General features: G+C 33.9%; 4 protein-coding genes across 12 annotated transcripts in view; 2 read left to right on the plus strand and 2 right to left on the minus strand.

Moving 5' to 3' along the window:
- Nucleotides 1–42: 42 nt before the first annotated feature.
- LOC123312402 (cAMP-dependent protein kinase inhibitor beta-like) lies at nt 43–2087 on the plus strand. Of its 2 annotated transcripts, none has more exons than XR_006537619.1 (2): nt 43–195; nt 937–1076. XR_006537619.1 is itself a non-coding variant. In XM_044896800.1 (2 exons), the coding sequence occupies exons 1-2, from the start codon at nt 269–271 to the stop codon at nt 1203–1205; spliced, it is 369 nt and encodes a 122-aa protein (XP_044752735.1). In that variant the 5' UTR covers nt 77–268; the 3' UTR covers nt 1206–2087. The 2 variants fall into 2 exon arrangements, 1 of the variants encoding a protein (XP_044752735.1); XM_044896800.1 differs by having other exon boundaries at nt 77–368; nt 937–2087.
- Nucleotides 2034–4967, minus strand: LOC123312399 (protein O-mannosyl-transferase TMTC4). Its single transcript, XM_044896794.1, has 10 exons — nt 4802–4967; nt 4517–4743; nt 4042–4408; nt 3778–3990; nt 3437–3639; nt 3206–3383; nt 2833–3149; nt 2635–2776; nt 2277–2574; nt 2034–2223 (listed from the first exon to the last, which is right to left on the minus strand). The coding sequence occupies exons 1-10, from the start codon at nt 4802–4804 to the stop codon at nt 2102–2104; spliced, it is 2070 nt and encodes a 689-aa protein (XP_044752729.1). The 5' UTR covers nt 4805–4967; the 3' UTR covers nt 2034–2101.
- A 6415-nt stretch (nt 4968–11382) lies between these two features.
- LOC123311285 (protein transport protein Sec61 subunit beta) lies at nt 11383–12997 on the plus strand. The gene is made up of 3 exons (XM_044895168.1): nt 11383–11576; nt 11635–11831; nt 12784–12997. Exons 1-3 carry the CDS (start codon nt 11574–11576, stop codon nt 12869–12871), a joined length of 288 nt encoding a protein of 95 aa, XP_044751103.1. The 5' UTR covers nt 11383–11573; the 3' UTR covers nt 12872–12997.
- Nucleotides 12998–14908: 1911 nt separating this feature from the next.
- The window catches only part of LOC123312569 (long-chain-fatty-acid--CoA ligase 4), a 35909-nt gene continuing 34765 nt past the window's right edge, over nt 14909–16052 (minus strand). For all 8 annotated transcript variants that reach the window (XM_044897065.1, XM_044897070.1, XM_044897069.1 and 5 more), the window contains one exon: nt 14909–15992. In XM_044897065.1, the coding sequence (XP_044753000.1) occupies nt 15838–15992 (155 nt within the window). In that variant the 3' untranslated portion in view covers nt 14909–15837. The remainder of the gene's footprint in view (nt 15993–16052) is intronic.

Here is a 16052-nt window from a genome sequence, read left to right on the forward strand (position 1 = left end):
TGTTTCTTATGCACCGTGAAAATAAAATATGTGAAAATAAAATTTCAGTTGTCAAAACAAAACAAGCTAAAGCACAGTTGTCTCTGCTTGTTGCTTTGGTTCTGTGCTCTGGTTTCGTTGTCGTCGATTTTGCATGAAATTTGTTTATTGGGAAATAAAAGTTATGAAATTATGAATATAAACGTATTTTGAAATGTACGTAACTGAGTATTCCGCGTTTCCCACAGCAAAAAAATAGTTCGTTTTTTTTTTATTACGAGTCATTTCCATGCAAAAAATGCCTAAAATTCAATTTACTGAAAAGATTATTATGCATTCTATTAAGAGAACCATTAAAAAAAGAAAAAAGGGTAATCTTAAAGCTACAGGTAGGAGTTTGCCGACCATTAAAAACCTGCAGCTTCATAACAAGAGGCTTCTAAATTAGCTTTAATATTTTCTCGACACTAACTGCATGTCTATCGTTAATATGACTCGTTTACTCAAAATCATAATTCATAATTTTATTTTAAGAATAATTACATATGTTTAGCTCACAGCAAATTTTCTTTTCATCAACCTGAAGGAGATAATATAATGGCGAAACATTTGATATACAAAACTTATTCAATGAAAATTATACCAATTAGCCTGGTTTAATTAACTATTGGCTATATCTACTCTTTGATATCTGCTTTTAGTAGTAGTTTAGTTATTTAAGCATGTGTTACTTATTTCTCAATCCCTTTGATGGACAGTTAACGTTGGACAAAATATAAAATTCCATAATCAGAGATTGATTGCCCTCTCATCTCTACATACATGAATTATAAATTGATGAATAGATAATACATAATATACATATATTAATAAACTTCCTCATTAATTTGGTTTGACAATGCTCTGATACCATGAAGTTACTTGATTACTAAATGTAATTCGATTTATCCTTTTCAGTGAAGAAAATGATGGTCATGATGAACCCATCCCAAGATCAGCCATCTTCATCTTCAGATTCCTCCGCTAACCCAAATATTCACAATTTAAATGATTTCCTGAGTAGTGGTCGTACAGGGCGAAGAAACGCTCTACCTGACATACTTAGTGATCATTCACTAGTAACAAGTTCAGAATTACCCTCCCAATTAGAAGGTTTATCAACTAAAGATAATGAATTCGATCCTAATAATCCAAGCACAAGCAAACAAACTGAAAGCATGCGATAACTGTCACTTACACTTATTCAGCCAAACATGTAAATTTGATACAATACGTAAGTACAAAGTTTATTGTACAGCTGTTTGTTTGGAAAATATAAGACCTTCGATGTCTCATGTGATTGTTTTCACATAGATTTACCATGAAGTTTCAGCTTTAATTTTGCTTGTTCATTTTTGTACTTTTATTAAGAGTTACTATTTTCTGAAGTTAAAAATTATATTTATTATTTTTTTTATTGGGTATGTTGTTTCAATATTGTGATAGAAATAGTTGTTAGGTTTCTCTATTCAGTATAATCTGTAAAATGTGATTAATCATATCCAGTGTTATGTGATATAAGATTGATCTTAGATCAACGAAGAATCTCAGTCTGCTATTTATTTATTATAGTATCCTCTTTCATTACTCTGTGCTAAATCTTCATTGTGGGAATTTGTTTTGGGCGATTTAATGGTATTTTTTAGAATCAGTTTTCAAAAAAGTGCAGTCCTCCTTTGCTGATGTGGTTATGAGTGGTGCACTGGCTTGGTGTGCCCCCAATTAGTGTCTGGAAAGCACTAATCAAGATAAGTGTGTCTTGTGCTTTTCATTCAGAAAAATACTATTGCTTTTATAATGCCTATTGAGATATTCAAACATGACACACCGCCCACAAAAAATACCAAGTTCCCATATAGCCTTGTATTATTTATTTTATTTATTCATAAGTTCCTTTGAATGGAAAATATTTCGGCCTACAAAATCAATTCACAGAATAGTTGGAGATGCTTTTACTTAGTGATTTTGCCCAGTGGTATTAAGGCTAGTCAATTTTGTGAAAGTGAAAACAGAAATTGTCAATGAATACTGTAATTTGTATAGCCACAATAAATACAAAATTATTGCAACATGTTAATTTCATTCATCTCCTATTAAGTTTCTTTAAGTTCAATTGAGTAGTCTTCATGTTGGGATTGATTTTAAGGGCTCTCTGATACATATTTCTTGCTTTATCCAATTTACCCCAACGGTGATACAGCACACCTATTGAAAAAATTATGTCAATATTTCAAATCCACATAATCGGTGTACAATACCTAAGTTTGAAACGTAGAGTGCATTTTTCGGGTTCAAATTAATTGCCTCCAAAAAATGAGCTTCAGCCCTGTCAAATTCTTGAACTTTTCCCAAAGTGTTGGCAATACTGAAATGTAAAGCTGGTGACAATGGGTTGTGGCTGAGAGCAGTTTGAGCCAAATTTAAAGCATCCTTGTAGCGCTTCATACTATCCAATAGCACCAAAGTATTGCTCCAGGCAGCAACATGTGTTGGACGATAATATACCGCCATTTCCCAAGCTTTCAATGCTTCCTCATTACGTTTTTGGTCTAGATACTAAATAATTTAATTATGTATCAGCTTTAATTTTAACAATAATCACCATTTAATACTCACTAAGTTTCCAAGATTATAATAGCAATCTGGATATCTGCTTCTATATTTTATGGCAGTTTTGTAGCAATATTCAGCTTCTTTGCTATTATTTAAATTTGTCAAGACTATCCCCAAGTTCATCCAGGCTGCAGCAAAATTCGGCCTAACCAATACTTATATTAACATACATTTTTTTCATTCAAAATATGAATAGACTACCTGACATCAAGAGATTTCCTGAGCAAACTTTCAGCTTCTATATACTTCTTTTCCTCCCTAAGGAGATTGGCCAAATTATTCATTGCTTGTTCATAGTTAGGGTTCAATTCCAAAGCTTTCCTGTATTCAAGGAAAGCTAACTCTTTGAGATTCTGATCAGCTGCTACTTTAGCTATGTTGTAATGAACTTTTGCATTCAAAGGACATACCTCTAGGGCAGATGAGAATAAAGTTTCTTCTTTCAACCACTCAAAATTTCTCATTATTGTTCGACTTGCAAATAACACACAAAAAATATAAAAAAGATTTTTGAAAACCTAGAAATAATTATGATATACTATGACTGATGATGTATGTCTTAAATTGAACATACCTTTTCGCTATTGAAGGTTTGACTCAACTTGAAATATCCAATTACAATCAGAAAACAAAATCCTGCACTAGGAAGCAATAATGTGCGTTCAGCAATAACAAAACCAACAGTAAAAAATAAATTAGATGCAGGTATAAATGGGAGAACCATTAAACAAATACCCATGGCAGAACCATCTCTAAAAACAATGGCAATAAATTTATATTGACAAGTTGGAAATAAGCAACTTACATTAAACCTGATTTATAAATCTTCTTAAAATATTTATAAATGACTGCTAACCAAAAGATCCAGAAGGAAATGACAACAATAATTCTAATATCACAAAAATTCTCAATTAATGGTATACAACCCATCGACCAATCAAAGCATAACCAATTTGGCCAAATTAGGATAAGAAAATTTAGAAAATAAATGTAGCTGTATGTGAATACCTGAAAGAGCAACTGGTATTAAAGTAATCTGTCTTGGCTGAAAGTTGAGAGAGCCATTACCATTAGAAAAATCGTATGAAAAAGCACTTTCAAGAATGAGAAAATTAATTTATATTCAATAAAATTAATATAGTTCACCTTAACAAATAAATTTCCAGAAAAAGCAGCAGGATTATCGATACTTGTGAATATTGGACCTTCAAAATTCATAATTTTCAATCGGTAATATAAAATTATTATTCCAAATAAGATTAAAATGAGATTTCTTGAGATAAAATATAAATTCAACATGTTCATCCATGTCTTTAACTTTTTCTTTTGTAGAAAAATGTCATAGGCAATACACATACCCTAAAAATTAATAAAATAAGATAGTCTATATTGACAGAGGATTCATCTCACCAAGGCCATGATTGCATTTTCTTTACAAAGCACAGCTGCTGCAGTAATTATTAAGGTTATACACAATAACAATACTGATTTTTGTTGTAAGCATCCATGATATAATAAAACAGCTACTAAAAAGAATATAGATCCTAAAATATCAGCCCTTCCAACAATGGCAGCAACAGATTCAGTATGAACAGGATGTACTGTGAATAAGAGACTAGACATGAACGCAATTTCATTAATATACTCATGTTTCCTTTTTTTTAAAAAAAGTTCAAAAACTGGTATAGTCAATAGACATAAAATCCCATATAAAATTACATTTGTTGCATGAAATTGGAATGAATCCAATACATTATTAGAATAGATCACATTCAACCTACAAAAAACAGAATGTAGTAGTAGTAACTGCTTTTTATTGCTAAGCAATTAGCCATCGACCATAAACAGAATGTATAAAAACAAAGGATCCAGAAGTCAAACTCACCTATAGGATAGTATGGTTAAAGGACGATAAGACTTATGACTACTATTGAGCGATATATCCATACCCCAGAAATCATTTTTGAATATTTCGCTGACTGAGGTAGATGGTAAAACATCTTTATTTTTCACTATTGCTTCAGTGTCATCAAATAGGAATGAGCCCCATAAAGTATTGCAGTAGCATATGAAAGCCGAAACCGAAATGGTTATATATTTCCACGACTTCTCCTTTAAAATAAAAATGTTACAAGTGACGAGATTTACACCCAGCTGCTTTTCATCTTACCATCTTCTACTTCATTTAACCCATTATAGCAAATTCTTAATAAAGTTGTTCAAATTATTGGAGAGATAGTAGAAATGGAATACTTTGAATTCAAAAAATTCGAATGTATTTCAAACATTTTTATTATTTATCCAACTCGACCACAGCAATTTATCTATGAACCACAGAATATAACAAATCAACAGACTGCTGCATAAGGTCTAATCCACAGAACAGTACTATTATCAAAGATATTAATAATATTATTATCTTTGATTATGATCTACTTCTGTGAAGAAACAAAGAGAGTTCATCTTTGGAAGAAATCCCAGAGATATAGAAGAATCAGTGTTGCCAATGGTAATTGACGGAATAATCCGAAATATCTGACAAAAAATCCGATGCTTTCGTAACTTAATCCGAAAAAAATCCGCTCGTTCATCGAACAATTAAATAATTAAGAGAACAGATAACACAATTTTCTATTCTCAATATTCCAATCATTTTTTCAATGTGAAAAATCTTCACTAGCCTTTTTGAGATGTGAATATGATGCCCCCTAGTGGTAGCTGAATTTTGTACCAGGTCTAGAATACCGAATACGTTATTTATTTCGTTACCTAAACATAAACAAATACTTTTTCAAAAATCCCCATCGATCTCCCTTGTACAGTTTTTTATTTGAGGTCAAAGCTCGCACATTATCGTAAACCGCCGGACGGCGGGCTAAATTCATTTTATGATCTATTCTGATAGAGCACATTAATACAAATACTCCACTGAAAGAATTTTTTTGGAGCACGAATTATTTTCGGAGTTATAAACGTTTCCCTCTCTGAGAAAATCGTGGCTGCGTCAAAAATTCGATTTTTTACTATTCCGGACGGCGGGCTAAATTCATTTTATGATCTATTCTGATAGAACACATTAATACAAATACTCCACTGAAAGAATTTTTTTGGAGCACGAATTATTTTCGGAGTTATAAACGTTTCCCTCTCTGAGAAAATCGTGGCTGCGTCAAAAATTCGATTTTTTACTATTCCGGACGGCGGGCTAAATTCATTTTATGATCTATTCTGATAGAACACATTAATACAAATAGTCCACTGAAACAATTTTTTTGGAGCACGAATTATTTTCGGAGTTATAAACGTTTCCCTCTCTGAGAAAACCGTGGCTGGGCCAAAAATTCCATTTTTCACTATTCCGGACGGCGGGCTAAATTTATTCCATGATCTATTCTGATAGAACACATTAATACAAATACTCCACTGAAAGAATTTTTTTGGAGCACGAATTATTTTCGTAGTTATAAACGTTTCCCCTCTCTGAGAAAACCGTGGCTGGGCCAAAAATTCGATTTTTTACTATTCCGGACGGCGGGCTAAATTCATTCCATGATCTATTTTGATAGAGCACATTAATACAGATACTCCACTGGAAGAATTTTTTTGGAGCACGAATTATTTTCGGAGTTATAAACGTTTCCCTCTCTGAGAAAACCGTGGCTGGGTAAAAATTCGAATTTTCACTGTTCCGGACGGCGGGCTAAATTCATTCCATGATCTATTCTGATAGAACACATTAATACAAATAGTCCACTGAAAGAATTTTTTTGGAGCACGAATTATTTTCGTAGTTATAAACGTTTCCCTCTCTGAGAAAACCGTGGCTGGGCCAAAAATTCGATTTTTCACTATTCCGGACGGCGGGCTAAATTCATTCCATGATCCATTCTGATAGAGCACATTAATACAAATACTCCACTGAAAGAATTTTTTTGGAGCACGAATTATTTTCGGAGTTATAAACGTTTCCCTCTCTGAGAAAACCGTGGCTGGGTCAAAAATTCGATTTTTCACTATTCCGGACGGCGGGCTAAATTCATTTTATGATCTATTCTGATAGAACACGTTAATACAAATAGTCCACTGAAAGAATTTTTTTGGAGCACGAATTATTTTAGGAGTTATAAACGTTTCCCTCTCTGAGAAAACCGTGGCTGGGCCAAAAATTCGATTTTTCACTATTCCGGACGGCGGGCTAAATTCATTCCATGATCTATTCTGATAGAGCACATTAATACAAATACTCCACTGAAAGAATTTTTTTGGAGCACGAATTATTTTCGGAGTTATAAACGTTTCCCTCTCTGAGAAAACCGTGGCTGGGTCAAAAATTAGATTTTTCACTATTCCGGACGGCGGGCTTAATTCATTTTATGATCTATTCTGATAGAACACATTAATACAAATACTCCACTGAAAGAATTTTTTTGGAGCACGAATTATTTTCGGAGTTATAAACGTTTCCCTCTCTGAGAAAACCGTGGCTGGGTCAAAAATTCAATTTTTCACTATTCCGGACGGCGGGCTAAATTCATTTTATGATCTATTCTGATAGAACACATTAATACAAATACTCCACTGAAGGAATGTTTTTGGAGCACGAATTATTTTCGGAGTTATAAACGTTTCCCTCTCTGAGAAAACCGTGGCTGGGTAAAAATTCGAATTTTCACTATTCCGGACGGCGGGCTAAATTCATTCCATGATCTATTCTGATAGAACACATTAATACAAATAGTCCACTGAAAGAATTTTTTTGGAGCACGAATTATTTTCGGAGTTATAAACGTTTCCCTCTCTGAGAAAACCGTGGCTGGGTCAAAAATTCAATTTTTCACTATTCCGGACGGCGGGCTAAATTCATTTTATGATCTATTCTGATAGAACACATTAATACAAATACTCCACTGAAGGAATGTTTTTGGAGCACGAATTATTTTCGGAGTTATAAACGTTTCCCTCTCTGAGAAAACCGTGGCTGGGCCAAAAATTCGATTTTTCACTATTCCGGACGGCGGGCTAAATTCATTCCATGATCCATTCTGATAGAGCACATTAATACAAATACTCCACTGAAAGAATTTTTTTGAAGTACGAATTATTTTCGGAGTTCTAAACGTTTCCCTCTCTGAGAAAACCGTGGCTGGGTAAAAATTCGATTTTTCACTATTCCGGACGGCGGGCTAAATTCATTCCATGATCCATTCTGATAGAGCACATTAATACAAATACTCCACTGAAAGAATTTTTTTGAAGTACGAATTATTTTCGGAGTTATAAACGTTTCCCTCTCTGAGAAAACCGTGGCTGGGTAAAAATTCGAATTTTCACTATTCCGGACGGCGGGCTAAATTCATTCCATGATCTATTCTGATAGAACACATTAATACAAATAGTCCACTGAAAGAATTTTTTTGGAGCACGAATTATTTTCGGAGTTATAAACGTTTCCCTCTCTGAGAAAACCGTGGCTGGGTCAAAAATTCAATTTTTCACTATTCCGGACGGCGGGCTAAATTCATTTTATGATCTATTCTGATAGAACACATTAATACAAATACTCCACTGAAGGAATGTTTTTGGAGCACGAATTATTTTCGGAGTTATAAACGTTTCCCTCTCTGAGAAAACCGTGGCTGGGCCAAAAATTCGATTTTTCACTATTCCGGACGGCGGGCTAAATTCATTCCATGATCCATTCTGATAGAGCACATTAATACAAATACTCCACTGAAAGAATTTTTTTGAAGTACGAATTATTTTCGGAGTTCTAAACGTTTCCCTCTCTGAGAAAACCGTGGCTGGGTAAAAATTCGATTTTTCACTATTCCGGACGGCGGGCTAAATTCATTTTATGATCTATTCTGATAGAACACATTAATACAAATAGTCCACTGAAAGAATTTTTTTGGAGCACGAATTATTTTCGGAGTTATAAACGTTTCCCTCTCTGAGAAAATCGTGGCTGCGTCAAAAATTCGATTTTTTACTATTCCGGACGGCGGGCTAAATTCATTTGATGATCTATTCTGATAGAACACATTAATACAAATAGTCCACTGAAAGAATTTTTTTGGAGCACGAATTATTTTCGGAGTTATAAACGTTTCCCTCTCTGAGAAAACCGTGGCTGGGTCAAAAATTCGATTTTTTACTATTCCGGACGGCGGGCTAAATTCATTCCATGATCTATTTTGATAGAGCACATTAATACAGATACTCCACTGGAAGAAGTTTTTTGGAGCACGAATTATTTTCGGAGTTATAAACGTTTCCCTCTCTGAGAAAACCGTGGCTGGGCCAAAAATTCGATTTTTCACTATTCCGGACGGCGGGCTAAATTTATTCCATGATCTATTCTGATAGAACACATTAATACAAATACTCCACTGAAAGAATTTTTTTGGAGCACGAATTATTTTCGGAGTTATAAACGTTTCCCCTCTCTGAGAAAACCGTGGCTGGGCCAAAAATTCGATTTTTCACTATTCCGGACGGCGGGCTAAATTCATTCCATGCTCCATTCTTATAGAGCACATTAATACAAATAGTCCACTGAAAGAATTTTTTTGGAGCACGAATTATTTTCGGAGTTATAAACGTTTCCCTCTCTGAGAAAACCGTGGCTGGGTCAAAAATTCGATTTTTTACTATTCCGGACGGCGGGCTAAATTCATTCCATGATCTATTTTGATAGAGCACATTAATACAGATACTCCACTGGAAGAAGTTTTTTGGAGCACGAATTATTTTCGGAGTTATAAACGTTTCCCTCTCTGAGAAAACCGTGGCTGGGCCAAAAATTCGATTTTTCACTATTCCGGACGGCGGGCTAAATTTATTCCATGATCTATTCTGATAGAACACATTAATACAAATACTCCACTGAAAGAATTTTTTTGGAGCACGAATTATTTTCGGAGTTATAAACGTTTCCCCTCTCTGAGAAAACCGTGGCTGGGCCAAAAATTCGATTTTTCACTATTCCGGACGGCGGGCTAAATTCATTCCATGATCCATTCTTATAGAGCACATTAATACAAATAGTCCACTGAAAGAATTTTTTTGGAGCACGAATTATTTTCGGAGTTCTAAACGTTTCCCTCTCTGAGAAAACCGTGGCTGGGTCAAAAATTCGATTTTTCACTATTCCGGACGGCGGGCTAAATTCATTTCATGATCTATTCTGATAGAACACATTAATACAAATAGTCCACTGAAAGAATTTTTTTGGAGCACGAATTATTTTAGGAGTTATAAACGTTTCCCTCTCTGAGAAAACCGTGGGAGGGTCAAAAATTCGATTTTTCACTATTCCGGACGGCGGGCTAAATTTATTCCATGATCTATTCTGATAGAACACATTAATACAAATACTCCACTGAAAGAATTTTTTTGGAGCACGAATTATTTTCGTAGTTCTAAACGTTTCCCTCTCTGAGAAAACCGTGGCTGGGTAAAAATTCGATTTTTCACTATTCCGGACGGCGGGCTAAATTCATTTTATGATCTATTCTGATAGAACACATTAATACAAATAGTCCACTGCAAGAATTTTTTTGGAGCACGAATTATTTTCGGAGTTATAAACGTTTCCCTCTTTGAGAAAACCGTGGCTGGGCCGAAAATTCGATTTTTCACTATTCCGGACGGCGGGCTAAATTCATTCCATGATCTATTCTGATAGAGCACATTAATACAAATACTCCACTGAAAGAATTTTTTTGGAGCACGAATTATTTTCGGAGTTATAAACGTTTCCCTCTCTGAGAAAACCGTGGCTGGGTCAAAAATTCGATTTTTCACTATTCCGGACGGCGGGCTAAATTCATTTTATGATCTATTCTGATAGAACACATTAATACAAATAGTCCACTGAAAGAATTTTTTTGGAGCACGAATTATTTTCGGAGTTCTAAACGTTTCCCTCTCTGAGAAAACCGTGGCTGGGTCAAAAATTCGATTTTTCACTATTCCGGACGGCGGGCTAAATTCATTTCATGATCTATTCTGATAGAACACATTAATACAAATAGTCCACTGAAAGAATTTTTTTGGAGCACGAATTATTTTAGGAGTTATAAACGTTTCCCTCTCTGAGAAAACCGTGGGAGGGTCAAAAATTCGATTTTTCACTGTTCCGGACGGCGGGCTTAATTCATTTTATGATCTATTCTGATAGAGCACATTAAAACAAATACTCCACTGAAAGAATTTTTTTGGAGCACGGATTATTTTCTGAGTTATAAACGTTTCGTCTATATGTCGGAACAAAACTCCATAAAAGTTTTGTGAAATGTTTATTAAAATAAAGAATTTTTGTTGGTCAATGATTTAAGTTGTGATTACAAAAAATACGTATCTTTTTTTTTCTCCAGTATACTTGTTCAATTCAGAAATTCAGAGATCAACACAAATTCCTGTTGATCAGAAGGAAGGTAGAAGAAAGGTGAGGCAACGCCGCCTGCCGAATCGCCTCTATCCAAAGATATTACATGTGTAATCAAAGATTAGTGTAATATCTTTGCCTCTATCCCACCTTTATCGCACCGCACGTCATAATCCGTGGCTGGAAACCCGTGGATAACTTCACAGAAGTAAAATGGATTATTCCGGAACACGACACTTGTCAAAAATTGAATGTTGATTTGTGTTCTGTGGATCATTGTATTTCTATGTTTGATTTTTTTCGTTCTGTGGTTAGACCCACAGATTACAGAGATTCTCTGTAATCTGTGGTTAGACCAAATGTCATGCTGACGTCTGTCTACGTGTTCGAAGCAAGTCTGTGAAAGTGTTTGCGTATGCGTTTGACGAGACGAAGTTATATGTGCTGAGATCTCCTGTGTAATGCACACACAAAAACTTTGATTCATTCAGTTCATCATATTGCAAGTGATATATTAGTTAAGTTATAACATAAAAGTCATTCATATATCATCATGGTAAGTGAGGAATTTAAGAATTTTCCCCTTTTATCTCAACAATTATTCATTTTCTCAGCCTGCAGCACCGAGTGCAACATCTGTTGGAGGAGCAAGTAGGTCCCCTTCTAAAGCTGTAGCCCCCAGATCCACTAATGGAGGCACAGTTAGACAAAGAAAAACAACCACAACAACTGCTGCTCGCAGTAGGAATACAGGAGCAGGTACTGGTGGTATGTGGAGGTTTTACACAGACGATTCTCCTGGAATCAAAGTGTGAGTAAACTTTTGAATGGTATAAGCATTGAGTTATGAGAACGTGATTGTTGAATTGGGAATAGTGGAAACAAGCAGGGAAAAAATCTTGACCCACTTGACATTTTCCTTCCACAATTCTAATTTTGTGACATGAAGATACCGGGTTGTTAGTGAGAATCTGCCTCTCCCTTACACCTTCTTTTTGGAAGAATATAATATTCCAGTAGACATGGTAAAATCTGATTGTAATGATTAAATCTATTTTATCCATCACAGTAGCCTTAAGTCCATTTTCACTGCTTTTCAACATGTTTATGACCCCAAACAATTTCACAAATGAACACTTTTTCAGTAACAAACCTCAGTTTGCCTTGTATATACTGAGGATGCAGATCAGAAACATTAATTAAATGAAAATATTTAGAGTCTAAGCTAGAACATTCATATATTTACATTGAAAATAGTATGTACTTCTTTGGAGAATCTTAAGACTCACTAAGTTGCTATTGTATAGAATAGTATAAAACCAACAACCAGCTGATACAGACCTGAATGGTTTTCAAGCATTAACATCTCCATTGATACATTTATTAGTTAATCCTCAAGTTTACTTTTATTGCTTTTAATTTGCTGTTCATTTTGGGATAGTCATGTCTTACCCAAAAAAACTTATGTTTTGTAGATTATGGTGGACAGTACTTTCCATACTGCAGACATAAAACGGATGAACGCGCATGCGATTTGGCCGGTCGCTCACACGTTCTTTTGTGCCAGTTCCTTGTTAATATTGAAGAAACAGTTGAACGCTTCAGAATTTCTATGTACATGTTGCCATAAATATTTTCAATTCGGTTTTCAGAAGTGGCATACTTTTTGATCTTTAATTGTATTTCAATTTTATCTGATTTCTGCGTGTCTGAAAAAATGAATTATTTTTTAATTCAGCTTATAAAATGTGTTTTGTTTTCAGAGGTCCAGTCCCAGTTCTAGTGATGTCCCTCCTTTTCATCGCTTCAGTGTTTATGCTTCACATCTGGGGAAAATATACTAGGTCCTAGTTATGTATAATAATTATCATTCCTTATTCAGAATCATTATTTAAATGCATTTTTATGTATGAGTAAGCATTTTAGATTTTCTATTGTTATAATAATAAGAGAAGAAATAAAAAATTTCTTATTGTACGATTTGATTACTACATTAAGAGAAATTGATTCACATATTGAAAAAAAATGATTTCCCTTACTAATATTACTTTTTATTACAATATGGAGTATTATAAAATTCATTAATCACTTTTGATTTAAGACCATTATTCCCTGGTCTATCAAACATTATGGTGACAATCACTGACAGATGCTCTAAACACAGGGATATAGCATACTTAAAATGTCAGAAGTTGTAACAAGATATTGAAATTAGTACAGATATTAAAAATGAGTTGTGACATACAAAAAAAAACTTCTCATAATCACACATACAGAAGAGTATTTTGCTTGCATATTATGTTTATTATTAACTTGGATGATTAACTAAACCTGTAAAGAGCCTCGTTTGGTAAACCACAAACATGAATACTAGCCATCATAATAGACGGAGAGCCAGAGCCAAAAAAAGTCTCTGAATTTCTTAAGCCTGGTTTTTTCTCAGGTGATTACAAACATAATATACAATAAAATGCTGCGGTCAGTCAAGTGGATGTTAGAACATGTGCCTCTGGTGCGCGATCAAACATGTCGTGATCACAGACATAATAAAATCAATTTCTTAAGGCTGAAACTTTATAAACTTTTGTATTTTGGTATCTAAATCAAAATTATGATAGTCACTCAACGTCCAATCGGGACACAGCTGGTCAGTCAGCTTTAATGTGCGTAGCGCGAGGCGTAGCGTCGTTTATAAGGGTGCAATTCGTTTATTAAGCATGAAAATTTTTTGTAACTACTACTGACTATATTATTCAAAGTAACACATTTATTTGAATAAGGCACTTCCATGTCGCAATTGTGCCTTAAAATCTCAGAAATAAAATTCGTTCGAAATCAACAGTGTACTCAACTAACGCTAATTATGATAGTCACTCAACGTCCAATCGGGACACAGCTGGTCAGTCAGCTTTAATGTGCGTAGCGCGAGGCGTAGCGTCGTTTATAAGGGTGCAATTCGTTTATTAAGCGTGAAAATTTTTTGTAACTACTACTGACTATATTATTCAAAGTAACACATTTATTTGAATAAGGCACTTCCATGTCGCAATTGTGCCTTAAAATCTCAGAAATAAAATTCGTTCGAAATCAACAGTGTACTCAACTAACGCAGGTATATGCACAGGTAAGAACTCCTTGATTTTCAAACATTTTTAACTAATATTCATTTAATTCATTAGGGATAACAAGCTATGAATAATCATCACATAATTCATCATCTGAATCTATCTTTCATATCATTATTCTCACTATCGTGATCTGACACGTCAAGCTCAGGTGTTGCAGAATCTAAAAAATAAATAAATTTGTGATTGTTTAATTCAGATAAAGATATTTCTATACCTGTATTTTCTTGTAAAGGTTGAATAATATCATCCTGTACAAGTTCTGGTAATTGATTGCCTTTGAACCAATGACACTCATATTTCTCATCCACCAATTTCCAGCCGTAGTCAGTAGGAGATAGCTCCGTTGGAATTTGACGGTGAGCATTACGCCAAATATTTGTAATGAATCAATAATTTTGATTTAGATACCAAAATACAAAAGTTTATAAAGTTTCAGCCTTAACAAATTGATTTCATTATGTCGGTAATCAAGACATGTTTGACCGCGCACCAGAGGCACATGTTCTAACATCCACTTGACTGACCGCAGTATTTTATTGTATATTATGTTTGTAATCACCTGAGAAAAAATCAGGCTTAAGAAATTCAGAGACTTTTTTTGGCTCTGGCTCTTGGACTATAATATCCTTGTTGAATATTACAATGTTGTCAAAATGCATTTTTTCGAAGCTTAAGGATACTCCTTCATGGAAATTTGTGGCTAGGGACACTTGACAGGAGAATAGGATTCGACTTGATTGCACAGGAATGAAACATTTGATAAAAATCATGTAAATTTATTTTTTTAATTGCTCTATTTACACTATTGAATTAAATACATCCACTCATTTAATAAATTATTGAATTGTTTCATTAGCTGATAAAAAAAGTGATATATCTAGTCTTGCTATTTTTACAAAATTGTGATGTAAACTTTAAGCTCCTTACAACCCATTCCGAAGTATATCGATAAAAATTATCTTATTTTAAAGCACCACTCTTACTGCCTTCGAGAGTAACCTAACTTTTGAATCAAAAACTAAATTTGGCAAATATTATTGTTCTTGTTCTTAAGAAATAAAATGAAATTCATCAACTAGAAGAGCAAGATTATGACAGACATAAATATACATCCAGGCAAATTATTGGGATACATAGGATTTATTGAATTTATTTCATTTCAACGATTTTTATATAGATCTACATTTGCTGAATGAATTTCACAAATTAATTCACTTTTTATGTGAATTCTATACAATATATTTTTGGAATTGTAAACCAATTAATGCTGTCCTAAAATTTGGAACATTTAATAATGATCCTTTTGACAGGTAATAATCTACTGTGTTCTCACTTAAATGTAAAATGAGAGAACATATATTTTAGCTTGGAAAAAATATTTCAAAACAATTTAATCAAATGTCGATAGAGGTTTCAATTGAAACCAAAACTGGAAAAAACATAGTAGACAAATCCTACTATGAAAAAATTTCATTTAAATATGTACAATAGATATCTAGAATATATACATGAACGAGTACTAGCTTAAAAATAATACACAATATCCACATAATAGAGGAAAGATAGAGCATTTTTTTACTGTTTACCATCATTCTTCGTAATTGAGCTCATTGCATCTTTTCAGTACTCGAAGGATATCAATCTTCATCAAACAACTTATGTAAAATATCACATTTATTGGTTCCGCTTTCAGGAAGCATACATTCTATTAATTTCGCTTTTATATCTTTCTTGGATATCTTTTCTCTTCAACTTGAATGCTGCTGTGACCAGACCCATATCAGGGGACCATACCTCAGTCACAAGCTTTACAGCAGCGGGAATTTCGAATTTTTCCAATTTATCTGAAAACAAGTTTGCAAATGAAAACTCAAATCGTAGAGGCTAATTACCGCTTGCCAAAA

The sequence above is a fragment of the Coccinella septempunctata genome, chromosome 4 (genome assembly GCF_907165205.1).
Source record: "Coccinella septempunctata chromosome 4, icCocSept1.1, whole genome shotgun sequence".
NCBI classification, from domain to species: Eukaryota; Metazoa; Arthropoda; class Insecta; order Coleoptera; family Coccinellidae; genus Coccinella; species Coccinella septempunctata.

What these genes read in the sequence shown, in the direction of transcription:
- LOC123312402 (XM_044896800.1), top strand. Translation starts at nt 269, where the DNA reads ATGCAAAAAATGCCTAAAATTCAATTTACTGAAAAGATTATTATGCAT. An exon ending in GGGTAATCTTAAAGCTACAG is followed by an intron (nt 369 to 936) that starts GTAGGAGTTTGC and finishes TATCCTTTTCAG; the next exon opens with TGAAGAAAATGATGGTCATG.
- LOC123312399 (XM_044896794.1), bottom strand. An exon ending in ATTATAATCTTGGAAACTTA is followed by an intron (nt 2,575 to 2,634) that starts GTGAGTATTAAA and finishes TAAATTATTTAG; the next exon opens with TATCTAGACCAAAAACGTAA. An exon ending in ACTCTACGTTTCAAACTTAG is followed by an intron (nt 2,224 to 2,276) that starts GTATTGTACACC and finishes TTTTTTCAATAG; the next exon opens with GTGTGCTGTATCACCGTTGG.
- LOC123311285 (XM_044895168.1), top strand. An exon ending in GATTCTCCTGGAATCAAAGT is followed by an intron (nt 11,832 to 12,783) that starts GTGAGTAAACTT and finishes TTTTGTTTTCAG; the next exon opens with AGGTCCAGTCCCAGTTCTAG.